This window comes from Tasmannia lanceolata, unplaced genomic scaffold, assembly GCF_043159265.1.
Source record: "Tasmannia lanceolata isolate RefF3 unplaced genomic scaffold, GAP_Taslan_0.1 ptg000018l, whole genome shotgun sequence".
NCBI classification, from domain to species: Eukaryota; Viridiplantae; Streptophyta; class Magnoliopsida; order Canellales; family Winteraceae; genus Tasmannia; species Tasmannia lanceolata.
The window spans coordinates 54223616-54240041 of NW_027518695.1; the positions used below are offsets into that span (position 1 = coordinate 54223616).

At 37.2% G+C, this 16426-nt stretch overlaps 1 protein-coding gene across 1 annotated transcript in view; it reads right to left on the reverse strand.

The window, feature by feature from the left end:
- LOC143850463 (putative disease resistance protein RGA3) overlaps positions 1–15863 on the reverse strand; it is a 39409-nt gene extending 23546 nt beyond the window's left edge. Inside the window, exon 1 of the mRNA XM_077359713.1 lies at positions 12104–15863. Within this exon, the coding sequence (XP_077215828.1) occupies positions 12104–15863 (3760 nt within the window). The remainder of the gene's footprint in view (positions 1–12103) is intronic.
- Positions 15864–16426: the final 563 nt, after the last annotated feature.

Consider the following 16426-nt stretch of genomic DNA (forward strand, 5'->3'; position numbering starts at 1 on the left):
CAGGGGATATTGTTCGAACTCGGATATTATCCGTATCCCTTTATCCGGTAAATTCGAACATTTTATTGCAACAATTTATCTTTCTTCTCCTTCTTACTCCTCAAATGATTTTTTCAAACCCTAAAATATATGAGATCATCTTCTTCCTTTTAAAACAAAGGCACAGAGAGAGGGAAGTGGTGGGGATGGATGATGGTGCTCGTAGTGGTCTTTAGGTTTTTTTTTTTTTTTTGCTGTATATGATGGAACGGGTTGGGCTATTTTGAACAGGGGAAGTGGGAGTGCTGATGGTGGAAGATGAAGAGAAATGGGGATGGAGATGGGGATTGGGTTAGAGATGGAGGTGATTGCCGGTGATGGAGGTGGCCGTGAGAAGGTGGAGAGGGGCGACGGTGGATTTTGGTGGGGGTTGCGGGCACCAAGGAATGCCGGATATGGTGCCTCGGCCTCCTCCTTTCTCCTCTGTCTTGCTTCTCCTTGCAAACATTAGAAGTCCCCTCTTTTAATTGCATTTTGGGTTTTTATATAACCCTAAGTTGAAAAATTGATCCGAGCCATCCATTTACCATCAATGACCTAGATGTGCTAGAATTCTCTAGAAGCTATGCCATCTTCTTTCAATCACCACATCCATTTGTCTCTTTCATCATACAACCCACATTTGTTGCTTCATAAAGAAGCCATGTCAAACTCCAAGAATGCCCTTAAAATGAGAGATAAACTCCATTTCCCACCCAAAACACTTTTTGTTTTTGTTTTTTTTTTCTAAATAGAAAATTCACTTTTCTTTTAGAAACAAAAGATAGTGTGTCATTACTTAGAATAAATATTAACGATATTATTAATAATAAATAAAAATGATGTACTTCTCCGATTCGGATGTTAAACGGATCGGACATACCATTTACCAGATTCGCATACGCTAGGAGCCGGATATCTCATAAACGGATTCGGATAATATTCGCTTTAAACGGATTCAGATGAAGACGGTTATTGAATTTTCGAATATCCATTTACACCCCTAGTTAGTATTATGTTGTTTTGATAACACCCACTTTTTTATTTATAAACTCATAAATTGTCACATGTTGTTTTGATAACTACAATTGTAATTAGGGGGCGCGGTATCTGAGCTCAAGCTCAGAAATTCTATCTAAGGTAGAGTTTTTATATAGGGCATCTCCCATGTTGTTTGACTCATCCAAGCCATTCATTCCATAGAAGCTGACATAGATAGGTTGTTCTCACGAAACCATCTCCATAGGATCCTCCTAACCGTTCGATCTGTAGAGGCACAAAATGGACCATATTGTGGACGTCCATTTTAAACCTCCACAAATCAACGCTTACCATGATCCTATGAAGATGATTTCTTACGTACACCCTATCTATATTAGGTCCTATAGAATCAATATCTAACATAACCCAAACAACATAAGCAGCCACCCTATTTAAAAACTCCAACTTAGAAATTCTACTTGAACTTGAACTCATAAACCATTTACTATTGTAAATTATTCCCTAAATATTTGAATTGATAGTGGCACCTATTTTCTATTTTCATAAGGGAAATGTTATCAGCACTATTGTATTTTGATGAGGACACTCCTCACTTTATTAAAAGTACGTTATGGTCCGCACCATAGGATGATCCAAAACGTCCCTTAGATGGGCCACAGCCTAAATAGGGTGTGCCCCAAAAATTATTTCCATAGGTTGATCCCAACCATCTGATCATTATAGTAGTGCTGATAACATTTCCCTTTCATAATTATAAAGTTTATGTTTTCATCCTATAAAATTAGGGTTGTCACAAATTATACCCTAGAATAAAATTATTTCATTACTAGAGAAGATGATTTTATTCTAGAAAATTAAAATAATAATTCTCAGAAATGAGTTAAGAAACATGATTATGATTCTAGAAAGAATTCCAAAGAACAAAAAATGATTCTGATTTCAAGAATGGGAATCAATAGGATGGTTAAAGAATGCAGCCTCAAACCCGCCTTTCCCGTTTCTCTTTTAGCCCGATTTTCTAGTTGAAAAAAAAAAAAAAAAACTGATCCCATTCTCTTTATCTATTCTTGTCACGCCCCAACCTGAAGACACGACAGGCGTCACGAGCCTGCAAAGTGGAATTTTACAAGCACACAACGCTAACATAGTCACAAAATTAGTTTTCCTACAAACTTCAAACAGAATCATCCAATTAAATAAAGTTTCCATAATCTTCAAATAAGCTGGAGCATTACTACTTAGAGCAACTAAAACTTCTCCAAAGACAATTAATTAACTATCAAAGTCACCACTCTCCATCCCAACTTGAAGTTTAAGCCATTACAATTCTTCTACATTGTCCAAAGCAAATAAACTAGTCGGGCACCCTCCATGATCCCACGCAAAATCAGAATTCGGGATATGAAAAATAATAGAAAAACACGAGTGAACTCAAAAGCCAGTAAGCAATATAGCACAGCCCTAATTGGGTCTAAGCATTAAAGAACAAAGAGTTAAAACATGCTATTCGAATGAAACATGATAAGGAATAACTAGGCATATGTACAGAATCCACATATTCATCAAAACTATCAAACAAAATATATTAGATATAGGCATGTACAAAACTGATAATCTCATGAGCATGGGTTGTAGATCACAACACGGAATCAACTATTGTTAAGCTGCTAGCTCGGGGTACCAAAGTGCCACAAAACAACAATTGCTATTAAGCCAAGAGCTCGAGGGGTTACCGATATACGAAAAATAACAACTACCATTATGTCGGAAGCTCAGATTGAACCGGTTTCTCAGAATACAAGTCGACAGGGCTAACGTACTGCTTCTCATTGGCGGGATATCAGATCACAACTTCCGTGAGATATAACATGAAATCCGAACCAAATACTTTCCCCAACCATGGTCATAAAACATATCCAAAGCTTAACATAAATAAGAAATTAGAATCTCAAAAAACATGCTAGAATTTATTATAGATAACAATTTGTCACAAAACATATTTCGGTATTTCCATGAATAACATATCCAGGTCTCAATAAAAGTTATTTCGAAATAGTAGAAATCTCGATAACACAGTAGTTAGAAATCCTTTTTCAAGACATGCACAACAATACATGTAAAATCTTGTTGTCAAGACATGCGAAGCAATAAATGGATATCTTTCGACAAGAAATGCGAGACCCGGTTTCAACGAACAGGATGTTGACAAAATCTGCTCGGTAAATCCGATCCGATCGTGCACAAATTAACGGAAAAGTAAAATAAGAAAACAAGCCACAAGATGAACATTGAAATTTTACGTGGTTAGGCCAACTCTTTCCTTGCCTCTCTCACCCAAGACCATACACCAAGAGTAACATGAGAAGAAAACCCCGAGAGCCCAAGAATCCAAGAAAACACCCAAGAAGAAACCCTTTTCTTCTCTCTTTCTCTCTCTTCCGCCTCTCTTCTTCTCTCTCCTCTCGTGTTCCCACTCTTGCCCTCCCACTTATATTTACAAAATTCTGTAAATCTATCTTTTCATGTGCTAATCCATAATTGTAGACTATGAATCCTCTTCCAATTAGGTCTTTTCTTTCCTATTTTCCTCCTACAAGCTCGTTCCCTTTTGAATGGATTCTAATGGAGTTTACTCCCCATATTATAGGCTGTGAATGGAGTTTTCTCTCCATTTTTTATTGTGTGATAGTTAACACCATATTCTTTTTTTTAAAGGCAGCATAGCTTTTATTAAACAGAAAAGGGAAAGGATAAACCCACAGACTTAGAATATCAGAGTAAACCCCAAAATAATGATAATAAAATATTAAGCGTAACCAAGTCATGGGGAAGAAAATAAAAAATCTCTAAATAGGCATAGCTACCGTAGAATGAGCAATTCGAACAGCTCCTCCCTTTCCATATTATAGGCCGTGAATGGAGTTTTCTCTCTGTTTTTTATTGTGTGATAGTTAACACCATATGCTTTTTTTTAATGGAAGCATAGCTTTTATTAAACAGAAAAAAGGAAAGGATAAACCCAGAGACTGAGAATATCAGAGTAAAACCCAAAATAAAGATAATAAAATATTAAGCATAACTAAGTCACAGGGAAGAAAATAAAAAATCTCTAAATAGGCATAGCTACCACAGACTGAGCAATTTGAACATCTTCTTCCGAAAGATACATCCAATCATTCATTCCAAGTAATCCAATGAGGTGAGAGAATGTCCATCACGTGGAGGCAGGCCGAGTATATTGTAACAAAGGTTTGATCCCCACGATATTGTAACAAAGATTTGAAGGTCCTGATGTATCGACCCTCAGGAAATTTTGAAATATTCTCAAAAAGATTGGACACAATGATATAGAACTACGATGACAGGATAGAAAAGTGCTAAGATAACTGTCTCTTGGACTATCGTTCAAAAAAAAAAAAGAATACTGTCTGTTGGACTCTTCCTTTTTTTATTAAAAATTGTCTACTGGACTCTTACTCTTTTTTATATATATAAAAGACTGTCTATTGGACTCTTCTATTTCCAACAACCACATTTTGAGCCCTACATGTGCCTCGTTGATGCGAAAAGATACATTCATCCGATCCGGTGAATTCATATCCACCCAACTGTTGTTCAGACTTCAGACCACCTTGATCGGATGATCTTAGCCCATTGACTTATTAGGCCTCCTTTAGGATTTCCACAAGAGAAGTTTAAAGATTGATTTTCACAAGGATTAATGTTCCAATGATTGTAGGACTTAGGGCTTGAAACTGTGGCTTTGTGTTGCAACTACAAGGTTTGGGTTCAATCCATGCCTATATACCTCAAAGAAAGAAAAAAGACTAAAAGATCAACCAGTGTTCTAACTTTTGTTCAAAGATATCAACACTGCCCATTAGTAAGGAAAGAAAAAACATTCATATAGATGGAGCTTCAAAAAAAAATTTGGGTTGTGCATCCAAAGGCATTCAAAATAGAATTGCTAATGGAAATTTCATTGTTGGCCCTTAGGATTTTTTTTGTTGCTATTAAGAATACTGTAATGCAACCGTCTAGACTTTTTTCTATGCTAAAAAACAAGAACAACATGCTCTTTCATTTCATAAATTCAATCACAGGCCAATCTATGAGTCTCCTTTAAGCATTAAACCTATATGACAGTACAAAAAGAATAACAACATACATATTTATATTGCAATCATGAATTGCATACAAACCAATCATAGCTAAGTTTGTGGGGCGATAACATAACCATACATTATTACCTTCTGGACAGAGGGCCTCAGATACACATAATCTGACATTTTGTACTTTTTTTCCAACGAGAGAAGGGTGCAGACTGAATTCGCTAACCTGAAATGGAAAGATTAACATGTAAGTTGAATTTATATTACTTTAATTTTAGGTAAAATTGATACATCCCTGATTTGCTGCATAGCTATATTACATAAACATACAATTTCAGGAGAAATAACTCCATGGAATGTATAGTTGGAGAAAAAACTACAGTACGACAAGTTTTTTACTTAGTCATGTTCAACTGAAGCAACATCTAAACAGGTGACAAATTCAAACAGTAATGAGTATTTAATGGAACGCTAACGGAATATTTACGAAAGTACCCAATAGAGAAACAAACATTAAAATGAATTTACTCACCACCAATCTCTATTCAAAATAAGTTATACACTAGTACACTTGCAATGGCAGTTAGGTTGCTGATAAAAAAATTATTTGACCCCACTATTATTTAGTGAAGATTAAAACAATATATGGCCTTCTGTACTTTTTCTTGACGTCCTTGATAATATCCAACAAACGGTGATCAAATCTATCCGACCAGCAACAGTTTCACCAATTGATTTGATTGACCACCCAGTGGAGGTAGATCTTAGACTATGGCTAGAATATGAGCAAGATGACATACTTCTCTTGGAATGTTGAGAATTATAATAAGACGATAGAATATTTTGAATCAGGTGCGCGTACTGTTTAATGTCCATGGACATGCACATTTTTGAGAGATTTACTCTCAAGGATAGATGCAAATTTTGCAAGATTGTTCATTTTTTTTTCAGTCCCGGAAGAGGAAAGAAAAGAACTAAGTTCTTAAGGGGTGCTTTTTCTATGGAAGACAAACGCCTAGGAAGTCTTCAGTTTTCTTAGTATTGGTAGACATTTTTGAGAAATCATCTTCAATAAGTTTAATCAGAGTATCAGACCATTGTCATAACTTGCAACATTCTTTGAACCTTCTCGTATACGTCTCCTTCCATAACTCCAAAAGGATGAGGAGCAGCAAATCCTTCCATAATATAACTTTGCATCCAAAGAAGGAATACGTGTCACCAAGCCATCAGATTGTTTCTTGAGGAGTCCAACCAAGGTGGAAAGATAGAAAAAATTGAACAGAAATCCTTCAAAATGAAATTGAGCAGCTAAAAGTATATGCCTTGAAGATTCAGTATTTCCAGCTATGGATCCTACAATTCCTTATAAAGCTCCCTGACAACCCTTCATCCATCTTGACCCTAGCTAACAGCCTAGATTGAGCCCAGGGACTGATCTTCCTGTTGGCTTTGCTACAACAATACTCATAGTGTAAGGTCGGCGGGTGGCATAGCTAAATTCTTCATTGAGATGACTGGACAACCTCTTGACCTGATTGTTCCAGAGCAATGATTAAAATAGTCTTTGGAACTAATTTCATTGAAGTAGTTAGGGCTCTAACTGAGTGAGGCGTGAATCATAAATGATGAGCATAGCTTAATTTAGCTAATCTCACAACTCAAGAATTTGGATAGAGTTAAGAGAAATGCATAACTTATAAGAGGAGGTAAGAGGAGGTAGAGACCAGGTATTGTCATTCAAATCAAGCAATTTTCAGGGTACAACAAAATATTGTCATTTCTCTTATATTATTAACTAAGAGTCCACTTCAAATTGTAAATCAAGCAAGTTTCATGCTACAACAACCCAATAGGGTCCTCTTCAAGTCCAAATTTATGCTCTAACAGAACACACCATATGAGAGGTGCCTCAAGCAGCAATGCTTAAGCTATTGGGTACTGAAAGTATTATCATTAGGAGAAAGGCATTTAATAAGTTATGCAAATATTTACTTTGCAACTCTCCGGTTTGTTGATTACATGTTTGGCATCTAGATTTCTTTAGTTTAGTTTTTCTACGTGTTAGTAGGACATTGGTATGGGCCCATATGTAGAGATTTTTATTAGCAAATTCTTAACTTTTTGAACTTCCAATTCTGTTTACCGATGCAACCTAATAATATAAGTAATCATGGACAGCGTTTTAATATATTGCCCTGCTCTCATATACAAGAAGGCGAGATTGTCAATACATTTCAGTGTTACATTTCAGGCTACACAATCAAATTGTTTCACTACTTAACGCTGTTATTTAGTGGTAGGTTAACAATAATATGAATGTCAGTAAATTATTTTGGTATTTGCTAAAATTTGCAGTCTCCCACTATTTTTTTTAGTATATCATATGAATTCTCTGTTAGTACAGTAATGTTTCCTTGAATGTAAGGCCAGTATCAAAGAATTATTAGAAGTTACAAAGTGAATGCCAGCTCCATGCACTCATAGTGCAACACACCCATATGCCCGAGTATTGGAACAATTGGGATTCATACTGCCTGATAGGGTTGTGAAAAGTGGTCCCAACACCTTCGTAGTTGCTCCGGACCATGTCTTTGTTTGAGGCTTGGAGAACATGGAGTTATCGGCCCCCAAGTTTCCAAAACTAAAAAAAAATAAAAATTATTGAGTATCTGAATTTATTGTCCTATTTTACTCCAAGTAAAATAATTTTTCTCCAATACTTTAGAATGTCTTGCAACCATTTTATTCAGTAGGGTGACTAGCCATGTCAACTCAACTCAAGGTCATGACTAAAACCTGGAAAGCTTTCTGAATACAACCACATGCCTAGGCTACATTATTATTTTTTAAAATATATCATTTGAAAATAAAACCCTGTGGTACATCAAAATGGAATGAGATGTCCCAACAAAGAAGGTACCCAGCAGGTGACTACAAAGTACTAACAACTCTATCACCCAACCACTATGCCTAAGAAAAAACTAAATCTAAAAGAACCTGCCATCATGAAAATAGTGCCTGAAACAAAACAGCAGCACAAAATGGATGAAACTTTCGCTGCTTGGATAGATGTAGCAGGATGCGGACAGGAACAACAACCCCTCTGACATGTACCACGAACTACTGCAAGGGGAGGGTGTTCTCAATGCTCTGCGAAGAGCTCTCCACGCTCTCTCCTTTGGTTCCTATTTGCAGATGTCGAAACCTAGTTGAAGAAAGTTGGACTAAATTTGTATAGATAGAAATCTAACAGCCATTTTGCTAATCTCCAAGGCCATAGGACATTCTTCTAGTACATCAATTGCATGGATCACCTTTGACTATAAGATTTCCGAATAGTTCTTCCTTGAAAATACAAAGAGCAGCCAAGAGTTATACTTCATTAATCAACTATAATCTTTGTTTATCTGTTTTTCATATAAGAGAAGATTGTCATCTCTCCCATAGATGTAGGCACCATTTTCAAACCGCATAAAACACTTGTGTAATCATTATATTAGTTTTTTGGTTCCGTTTGTACGTGAGATAGAATTAGGCCTGTCAGATTTCTTTTTTGTTTATGGGCACCTGTCAGATTTCTACAACTCCTATTCATGTAGGGGGGCCAAAGCCTCCAATAAAATGATGCAAACTTTAAATTCATACCATCCAATATGCAAAATTGAAGATAAATTGGTGGTAGGACTCAACAGATGAAGAATCCAAAAGGGCTCAACTAGTAAGATTTCTAGGGCCGGACAAAACATTGTTTTGGTGTTGAAAAGCATACACTACAGTTGCTCTGTTGCATCTGAAAAGCATCAGTCTTTCAATGATTATATAAGACTTAGGGATTGAGCCAGTGGCTTTGCATTGCAATCCCTGCCCACTTACGCTTTAGAATACACACTAGCAAAGCAATGAAAAATTGTTAACAAAGACGGAGCTTCAAAAAACAATTTTGGCTGTGCATCTAGAGGCATTTTACATAGAATTGGTAATGGAGATTTCATTATTGGCTATTAGGAAGTCCTAGTAGCTATTAAGAATATTGCAATTCAGCTCTCTGGACTTGTTTCTTCTTTTCTTTTCTTTTTTTTGTTTCTATCCTAAAAAATGAACCACATATTCGGTCAAAAGACAATTCATGAGGCTCCTTTAGGAAGTCCTGAAGCTTCAGACCAATACAACAATACAAAAAGAAAGGACAACGTGCTAATGGAAGATGTTGTGTTCTTCACTTATTACATAGACAGTGAAAAATAGTTTGTCAGCAGCAAAATGTATGCAAATTTATCTTTGTGGTTGGTAGGAAGGAAATCATGAATTTCATAGTAACCAAGCATAACTTTGTTTGTACGGAGTTACGTATTCGTTATTACATTCTATACTTACATGATGTTCAAGATCCGTTCCAGACTGAATATTTAGATAATATGCCATTTCTATTGTTCCATGAGAGAATGGTGCCCGCTGAATTTGCTTAATCTGAAATGAAAAGATAAGCATGTAAGTGGACATATATATTACTTGAACATCATGTCAATTTGGTACGACTTTGATATATTGCTTATATGGAGTATAAAAACATAACAATTTTGAGAGAAATAAAGTCATGGAATGTAAAGTTGTAGAAAATTTACGGGATGAAAATTCTTTTCGTTGTCAAGTTCAACTAAAGAAACATCTAAACAAGTAAATAATTCAAATGATAATGGGTATTCACAAAAACGTAACTGAATAATAAAAAATTGAATGACATTGTACTCATAGTTATAATTTGTTGGAAGAGTCTAAAGTGAGACAACAACAAAATTTTTGAGTAAAATTTTTGAAAGAGGAGAGTATGATCTGTGTGGGATTTCCATTTCTTGGAGAGAGATGGATTAGGGTTTTGAAAAGAAGATAGAATTGAGAACTATATAGAAGAGGAAAAGGATCTATAGCTTCAAAGGGTGTAAGAAGGAAAAATGTGTATCTAATAGGAGGTTAAAATAAATCCCTTGTCAAGGGAACTTGATCCCTATGCTATGGAATGGTGTAATATCTTCTATAGTCATGTAAGAGACAGAGAGAGAGAGAGAGGAGAGAAATCCTCCATAGGGGAGAATAATCTGTTTTTCTTTGTTCTATTAATGAGCTTGACAATGTATTTTCCATAAAAGAATTTACCAAAAAACTGAAATACCATAAAAAACAGAAATTAACATGCAGGGATAGACAGAGATAGATGACATGTATGAAATGCTCGCTAGTGCAGAATGTTCAACAAAATCAAACTAAGAAGTGGCTAGATCAAATCCGAATCAACTCAATGGCGAGTTTCTTTCCAAGCGGGGGAGAATGATGTCATCCAAAGTGATGAATGGAAAGACCACATTTAAGGTAAAAGATGGTCTCATTTGATGGCTTCTTATGCAAGCTACTTTTGTTTTTGGCAAAATGTTCACTTGTGTGGCGTTCTAAAATGGTGACTTGAATGAAAACCCAATGCCGACTTTCTTTCCAAGCGGGGGAGAATGAAGTCATCCAAAGAATAGAAGTCACATGGTTCACAAAGGGGAGGGTATCTTTGCCATTTACCATGATAAAAGTGGACGAAATTAAAAAGAATAAAAGAAAGAGTAGAAAAGGAAGTTAACATAAAAAGGAGGCATATTGGTGAGTTTGCTGTCAGTTGGTATGCTTAGGGGTGGACTAGAAGTTTCAGGCTACAGGCTGTATGGTTTTTTACATGTGTGGGATGTCTCGTCCCCTCTGTTGTATTTACTCTTACAGCAATAAAAAATTATGTTACCTTTTCAAAAAAAAAAACATTAAAAGAAGGCATTTCGAACAGCCATCATTTTTGTATACTGTTATCAAAAAAATGAGAAGACAAGGGGGCTGAGATATTAGTAAGTAACTTTGAGATTTAATGAGAAAATCAGTTAATGTTTGGGTTGGAGAAGAAAATCGTGGAATTTTTGCTTTGTCTTCTAGTTTTCATTTTTCATGGAAAAGTGCACTTTCTTTAGCACTTTCTTTATGAACTTGAAATTCCAATAAAATGTGTGTGTACATGTAAGATGAAAAATTAACAGAGTTTTGATGCTCAGCTCTACCAGAAGTTAAGTATTAAGAATGTAATCAATTGCAAATGAAATCATCAATCAAATAACATGTAAACCAAACCAACACTAAATAAAACGGAAGAAAATTTGAAGAGTTGAATGCCTAAAACTTCAGCTACAAGATGAATTAATATGAATGATCCCAAGAAATAATGACAAGGAACAACTAATGAGTAGACAATAAAAATCCACGGTGGCTGGTTTGACTTTGTTAAAAGTTAATTATGAAAAGATCTTACATTCATACATTGATGAAATTCTGAAGTAATATATACAAAGTTACTTTTTCTTTTTTCAAGGATTAGTTGAAACTTACTGAAAAATGAAAACAAAGAAAAGTTCAACAAACACTCCATCAAGGCATCAAGGAACAAAAATCAAAGGGCCCAAAACAGAGCATAAATTCAATGAAGCATATAAGGTAAATTCATCCTAGTTAGGGTTCCTTTTGTCTCAAACAAGTCATAATCTACTTTATATCAGGCAAAGACTAAGACAAAAAAAATTGAGATGTAATGAAAAAATTAAAGAAATGTTTGGATTGGGGAGAAGAAACTGGGGTAATTTTGACTATTTCCTTTGTTTTGTAGGAAAGTGAAAGAGAGAAAATGAGGAAATGAAAAGAGATAGAGAGAAATTGAGGTTTACTATTCTTCAAAAGCCAAGAGCCCTAATTTGGGATTGAGCCTGTAGCTTAATGGTTAAGGCTTTGAAATCAACCTGGAGGTCGGAGGTTCAATCCCATCTTACATACCAAAAAAATAAAACAAAAGCAAAGATGAGAGACAGTCTTGTACCTTCTCCAGACTAGTCTTCAAACCCTCGAGTGATTTATCCATATGTTGGGGACGTGTGAGATATTGGGCCAATATTGACCTCCGTGACACTGTTTCTCTACTTCCGAACAGCCATAAATATATAATCTCTGAAGCGTGGTGGGCAGCCCTTCCTCCGGCAAGGAAAGGAGTTGAGGACAATAAGCAATGGTCAATTGTTTGAGGGAGGTGAGGTTCTTCAACATCCCGTTGGGCAGGGATTTCAGATTATCACACGAATTGATACGGAGGAATTTAAGCGTTGGGGGCAGTAGCATGGTTGGAGAGAATTCGAGTTGTGAACATTCAGAAATATTCAAGGTTTGGAGGGATGTAAGTTTGTTAGAAAAAATCTCACCATTATCAACTGAGAGAGATGTAAGCATGTCGAGCGTTCCCTCTGGAAACTGCTGCATTAGAGGGCACTTTCTAATTGTCATTCTACGGAGGCCGATGATGTTTGGCAATGACTCTAGTTGTGGACACTTATTAATATAAAATTGTTCGAGGGAGGTGAGGTTATTACGCATCCCCTTGGCTAGGGACTTGAGATTAGGACAGTCGGAGATCCAGAGACTTGTAAGCGCCGTGGGTAGCTCCCCCTCGCCTGTCAATGACTCCAATTGCGGACAATCTCTAATTACCAATTCTTTGAGGGACGTAAGGTTGCTGAAAATCCCCTTGGACATGGATTTGAGATTAGAACATGAGAATATCTTAAGGGATTGAAGAGTGATGGGCAGTTCCTCCTCTGGCAAGAATGTGCATTGGGTAACCAAGTCCAGACGTTGGAGGGAGCCCAATTTTCCTAGCCCCCTTGTAGGCATACACTTGAGGCTATCACAATCGTTGGATATCTTGAGAGATCTAAGCGTGATGGGAAGGCCCTCCTCGTCGTCTTCCAATGATTCAAGTTTAGGACAGCAATAAATTTCTAAATATTGGAGAGAAGGAAGGTCATGCAACCCGACCTCCTTTGGCCAAGACACCAACTCATTACAGCCAGTGACCGCCAATTCCTCTAGTGCGGTTAAGGGTTGAAGCAATCCAGGGGGTAAGGATATCAAGCCTTCAATAAAGCCAATTCGTAATGACTTTAGAGTAGTGAGGCAAGGAACCAAGGCCAATACCATCTCATTACATTTTCCTAATTCCAAATTATTAATGCATGGGAGGTGGGGAAATCTCTGCAGCTTAGGACACTTTGATATTTTTAGTGTACCAAGGCATGGCATGTCTCCTTCCCTTGCTCCACACCATTCCTCCAAATTCGGCATGTCTACCAACTCTAACTCCTCCAATAATGGAAAACCCATAATTGCCTTATTGGACCCACCAATGAACTCATCTTCAATATGTTTCAATCCATCCATTCCATTAATCTTGAGCTTCTTGAGGAAAGCTAGCTGGCCAAGGGGTGGAAGCTGTTGGCAATTCAAACATCGAACCAGACTAACAGTGGTCAGATTCGTCAGATTACCGCTCATCATCCACCTGGGGAAACTAACACCACCATATGATAAAATCTTTAGGGTTTTGAGGTTGGTGTGAGGTTGGAGGCCTTCAAGTACCTCCTCATCAACTGCAACAACTCGTGGATTATTATTGCTCCATTCCAACGTCAACTCATCAAGGTACTCTTTCTTCTTCAAATTGGCTTCCTTGCCTTCCCTCCCATCTATCACATTCTCCAGATTTGAAATGTGAATATTTCCCCTCAACTCTGTCAAGTTCTTTAACTCCCTTATTCCACATCCACTTTCTTTGCCCACAACAAATATAGTCAGTGTTTGAAGACTTATTAATTTCCCAAGTTCTGGCGGCGTACAAATCTTACAACCCTCCAAAGCGAGATGTCGTAAGTTAATTAGGTTGCTGGTGGACTTTGGTAGCTCAGCAAGTTGCTCGCAATAGCAAAGTTTCAGTGTTTGCAAATTATAGAGGCTACCTATTGATTCCGGCAAGGTTGCAATATTTGTATGAGAGAGATCAAGGTACCTAAAATATTTTAATTCGCCAATAGAATCCGGCAAATCTCTTATCCAAACATTAGCCAAATCTAACACTCGTAAGCATCTCAATTTTAGGAAGAAATCATGAGCAACTTGCTTAGTGAGTGTTTCGTACCTTGGCGGTAGCAGAAATGTTCGCAACCTCTCAGATTCATGAAAGGACTCGAAAATTCCTGAGTGTTCATTGCTTTGCCATACTGATGCATGACGAACCTTTGCAGCGATATTCCAAGAGTCAGCGCTATTCTTTATTCTGAAGTATTCGTCACCAGAAACGGATTGCGCAAGGTCATGAATTAAGTCATGCATCTTGTAGCGTGATCCGTAGGACCGTTCAAAATATTGAAAAAAGGACCTCGACATCAAAAAATCAAAATACTCGGAACATATGTCTTCCAATCGCGTCCTTCTATCAGATTGGATAAATCCTTCTGCAATCCAAAGTTGGATTAGAGTGACCTTGTCAAATTCATAATCCTTTGGAAACAGGGAGCAATACACAAAGCATTGTTTCAGACACGCAGGCAAGTGATCGTAGCTAAATTTTAGTATTGGAATAATATCATTTCTCATCTTTGATATTTCCCACAATTCACTTTCAAGGATATACTTCCACTTGTTCTCGTCGGTATTTGAACGTAAGAGACCTCCAAGAGCTTCTATTGCCAAAGGCAACCCATTGCACTTTTTCACGATCTTCTTTCCAATTGCTACTAAGTTTGGAGGTACATCTGAGCTTCCCACTATGAATGCCCGTCGTGTAAACAAGGACCAGCTGTCATCCTCATCTAAACAACCCAAATTATAGACGGGAATTGTGCCCATGATTCTTGAAACCTCTGAACTTCGAGTAGTTATTATAATTCTACTTCCGTTTGCCCCAGAACTGAATGGGGACTGTAGCCTATCCCAGTCACTATGATTCTCATTCCATACATCATCTAGGACGAGTAGAAATCTCTTGCCACTCAATTCTTCCTTGAGTCTAACTTGAAGTGGATCGATTTCGTTAAGATCACAAGAGTTCTTTGTCACTGATTCCATAATTGCTTTTGTTAGTCTACACATATCAAAATCTTCTGAGACGCAGACCCATCCTCGACCTGAAAAATGATCTCCCACCCTTTTATCATTGTAAATAAACTGGGCGAGAGTTGTCTTTCCGAGGCCCCCAATGCCGACGATCGGAATAACAGATATATCCTTGGACGAAGATGACGACGACGATGATGATGCGGATTCACCCAGTAGCAATTTTACTATCTTCTCTTTATCCTTATCCCGACCGAATATATTTGATTCGTTTATTAAGGAGCTAGTCAGCGATTGCCTTTTTATTTCACGCCGCCTCCCTCCATCTTCTTGTTTGAGATGAAGGTCATGCCTCTCCTTTGCAATTTTATCCAGTCTCTCCTGAATTTCCTTTATCTTCTGTACGATCGTCTTATCTCGAGACAAAAATGAGATGGAATTAAAAAGAGCAGAAAAGAAGTTGTATAGCTGATGCTTCCTCTTTCTGAATTGATTTCCGCCTTCCAATTTTAATCGGAGCACGTCCGTTGCAAACTCTTCCACTACATCATCCGCGTCGTATGCAACATCCTTAAGCTTTCGAAGCCAATCTTTAACTTCATTACTAGTTACTTGCTGTTCCTCAGCATCTTGAAGCACAGCTTGAATTGTGGATAATGTGCTGGAAAGGTTTTTGATCTCCTCATCAATACCCCACCGTAATTTAATCTCTTTTATGGATTCCTCCAATTTGCCAACGATTGCATCAACAAGAGGGGATAGTAAGTAATCTGCCATACCGTGCTTCAAAAAAAAGTAGGATTAGAACAGTAGGATAAGAACTCAAAAGCCCACATTAAAAGCACTGTTTCTACTTTCTTTAGACGAAAAATGGGCGTAAAACAAATTATACACGGAAAGAAGGGTAGCGATAAATTCACCCCTTCTATGTAAGAATTCACCCCTATTTTTCAAAATGCACGGTGCAGCCCAGACCATTGGATGATCCAAACCGTCCATTTGATGGGCCAAAACGTAAATATGTTGTGACCAAAAATATCATTACCATAAGATGATTCTAACCCTCCGATCTAAAGAGGGACTCCTATTATGAGAAATTCTATGGATCATCCTCTGGAAATGATTTTTGGGGCATAACCTATTTACGTCGTGACCCATCAAATGGACGGTTTGGATCATCTTATGGTATGGGCTGTACCTTCCATTTTGAAAATTTGGGGTGAATTCATACATAGAAGGGGGTGAAATTATCACTTCCGGAAAGAAAAGTAAGTTTGACTGTGACTGACAGACGAAAAAGAAAAAGAATGCAATAATTCATCTTTGAGATTTATGTGGCG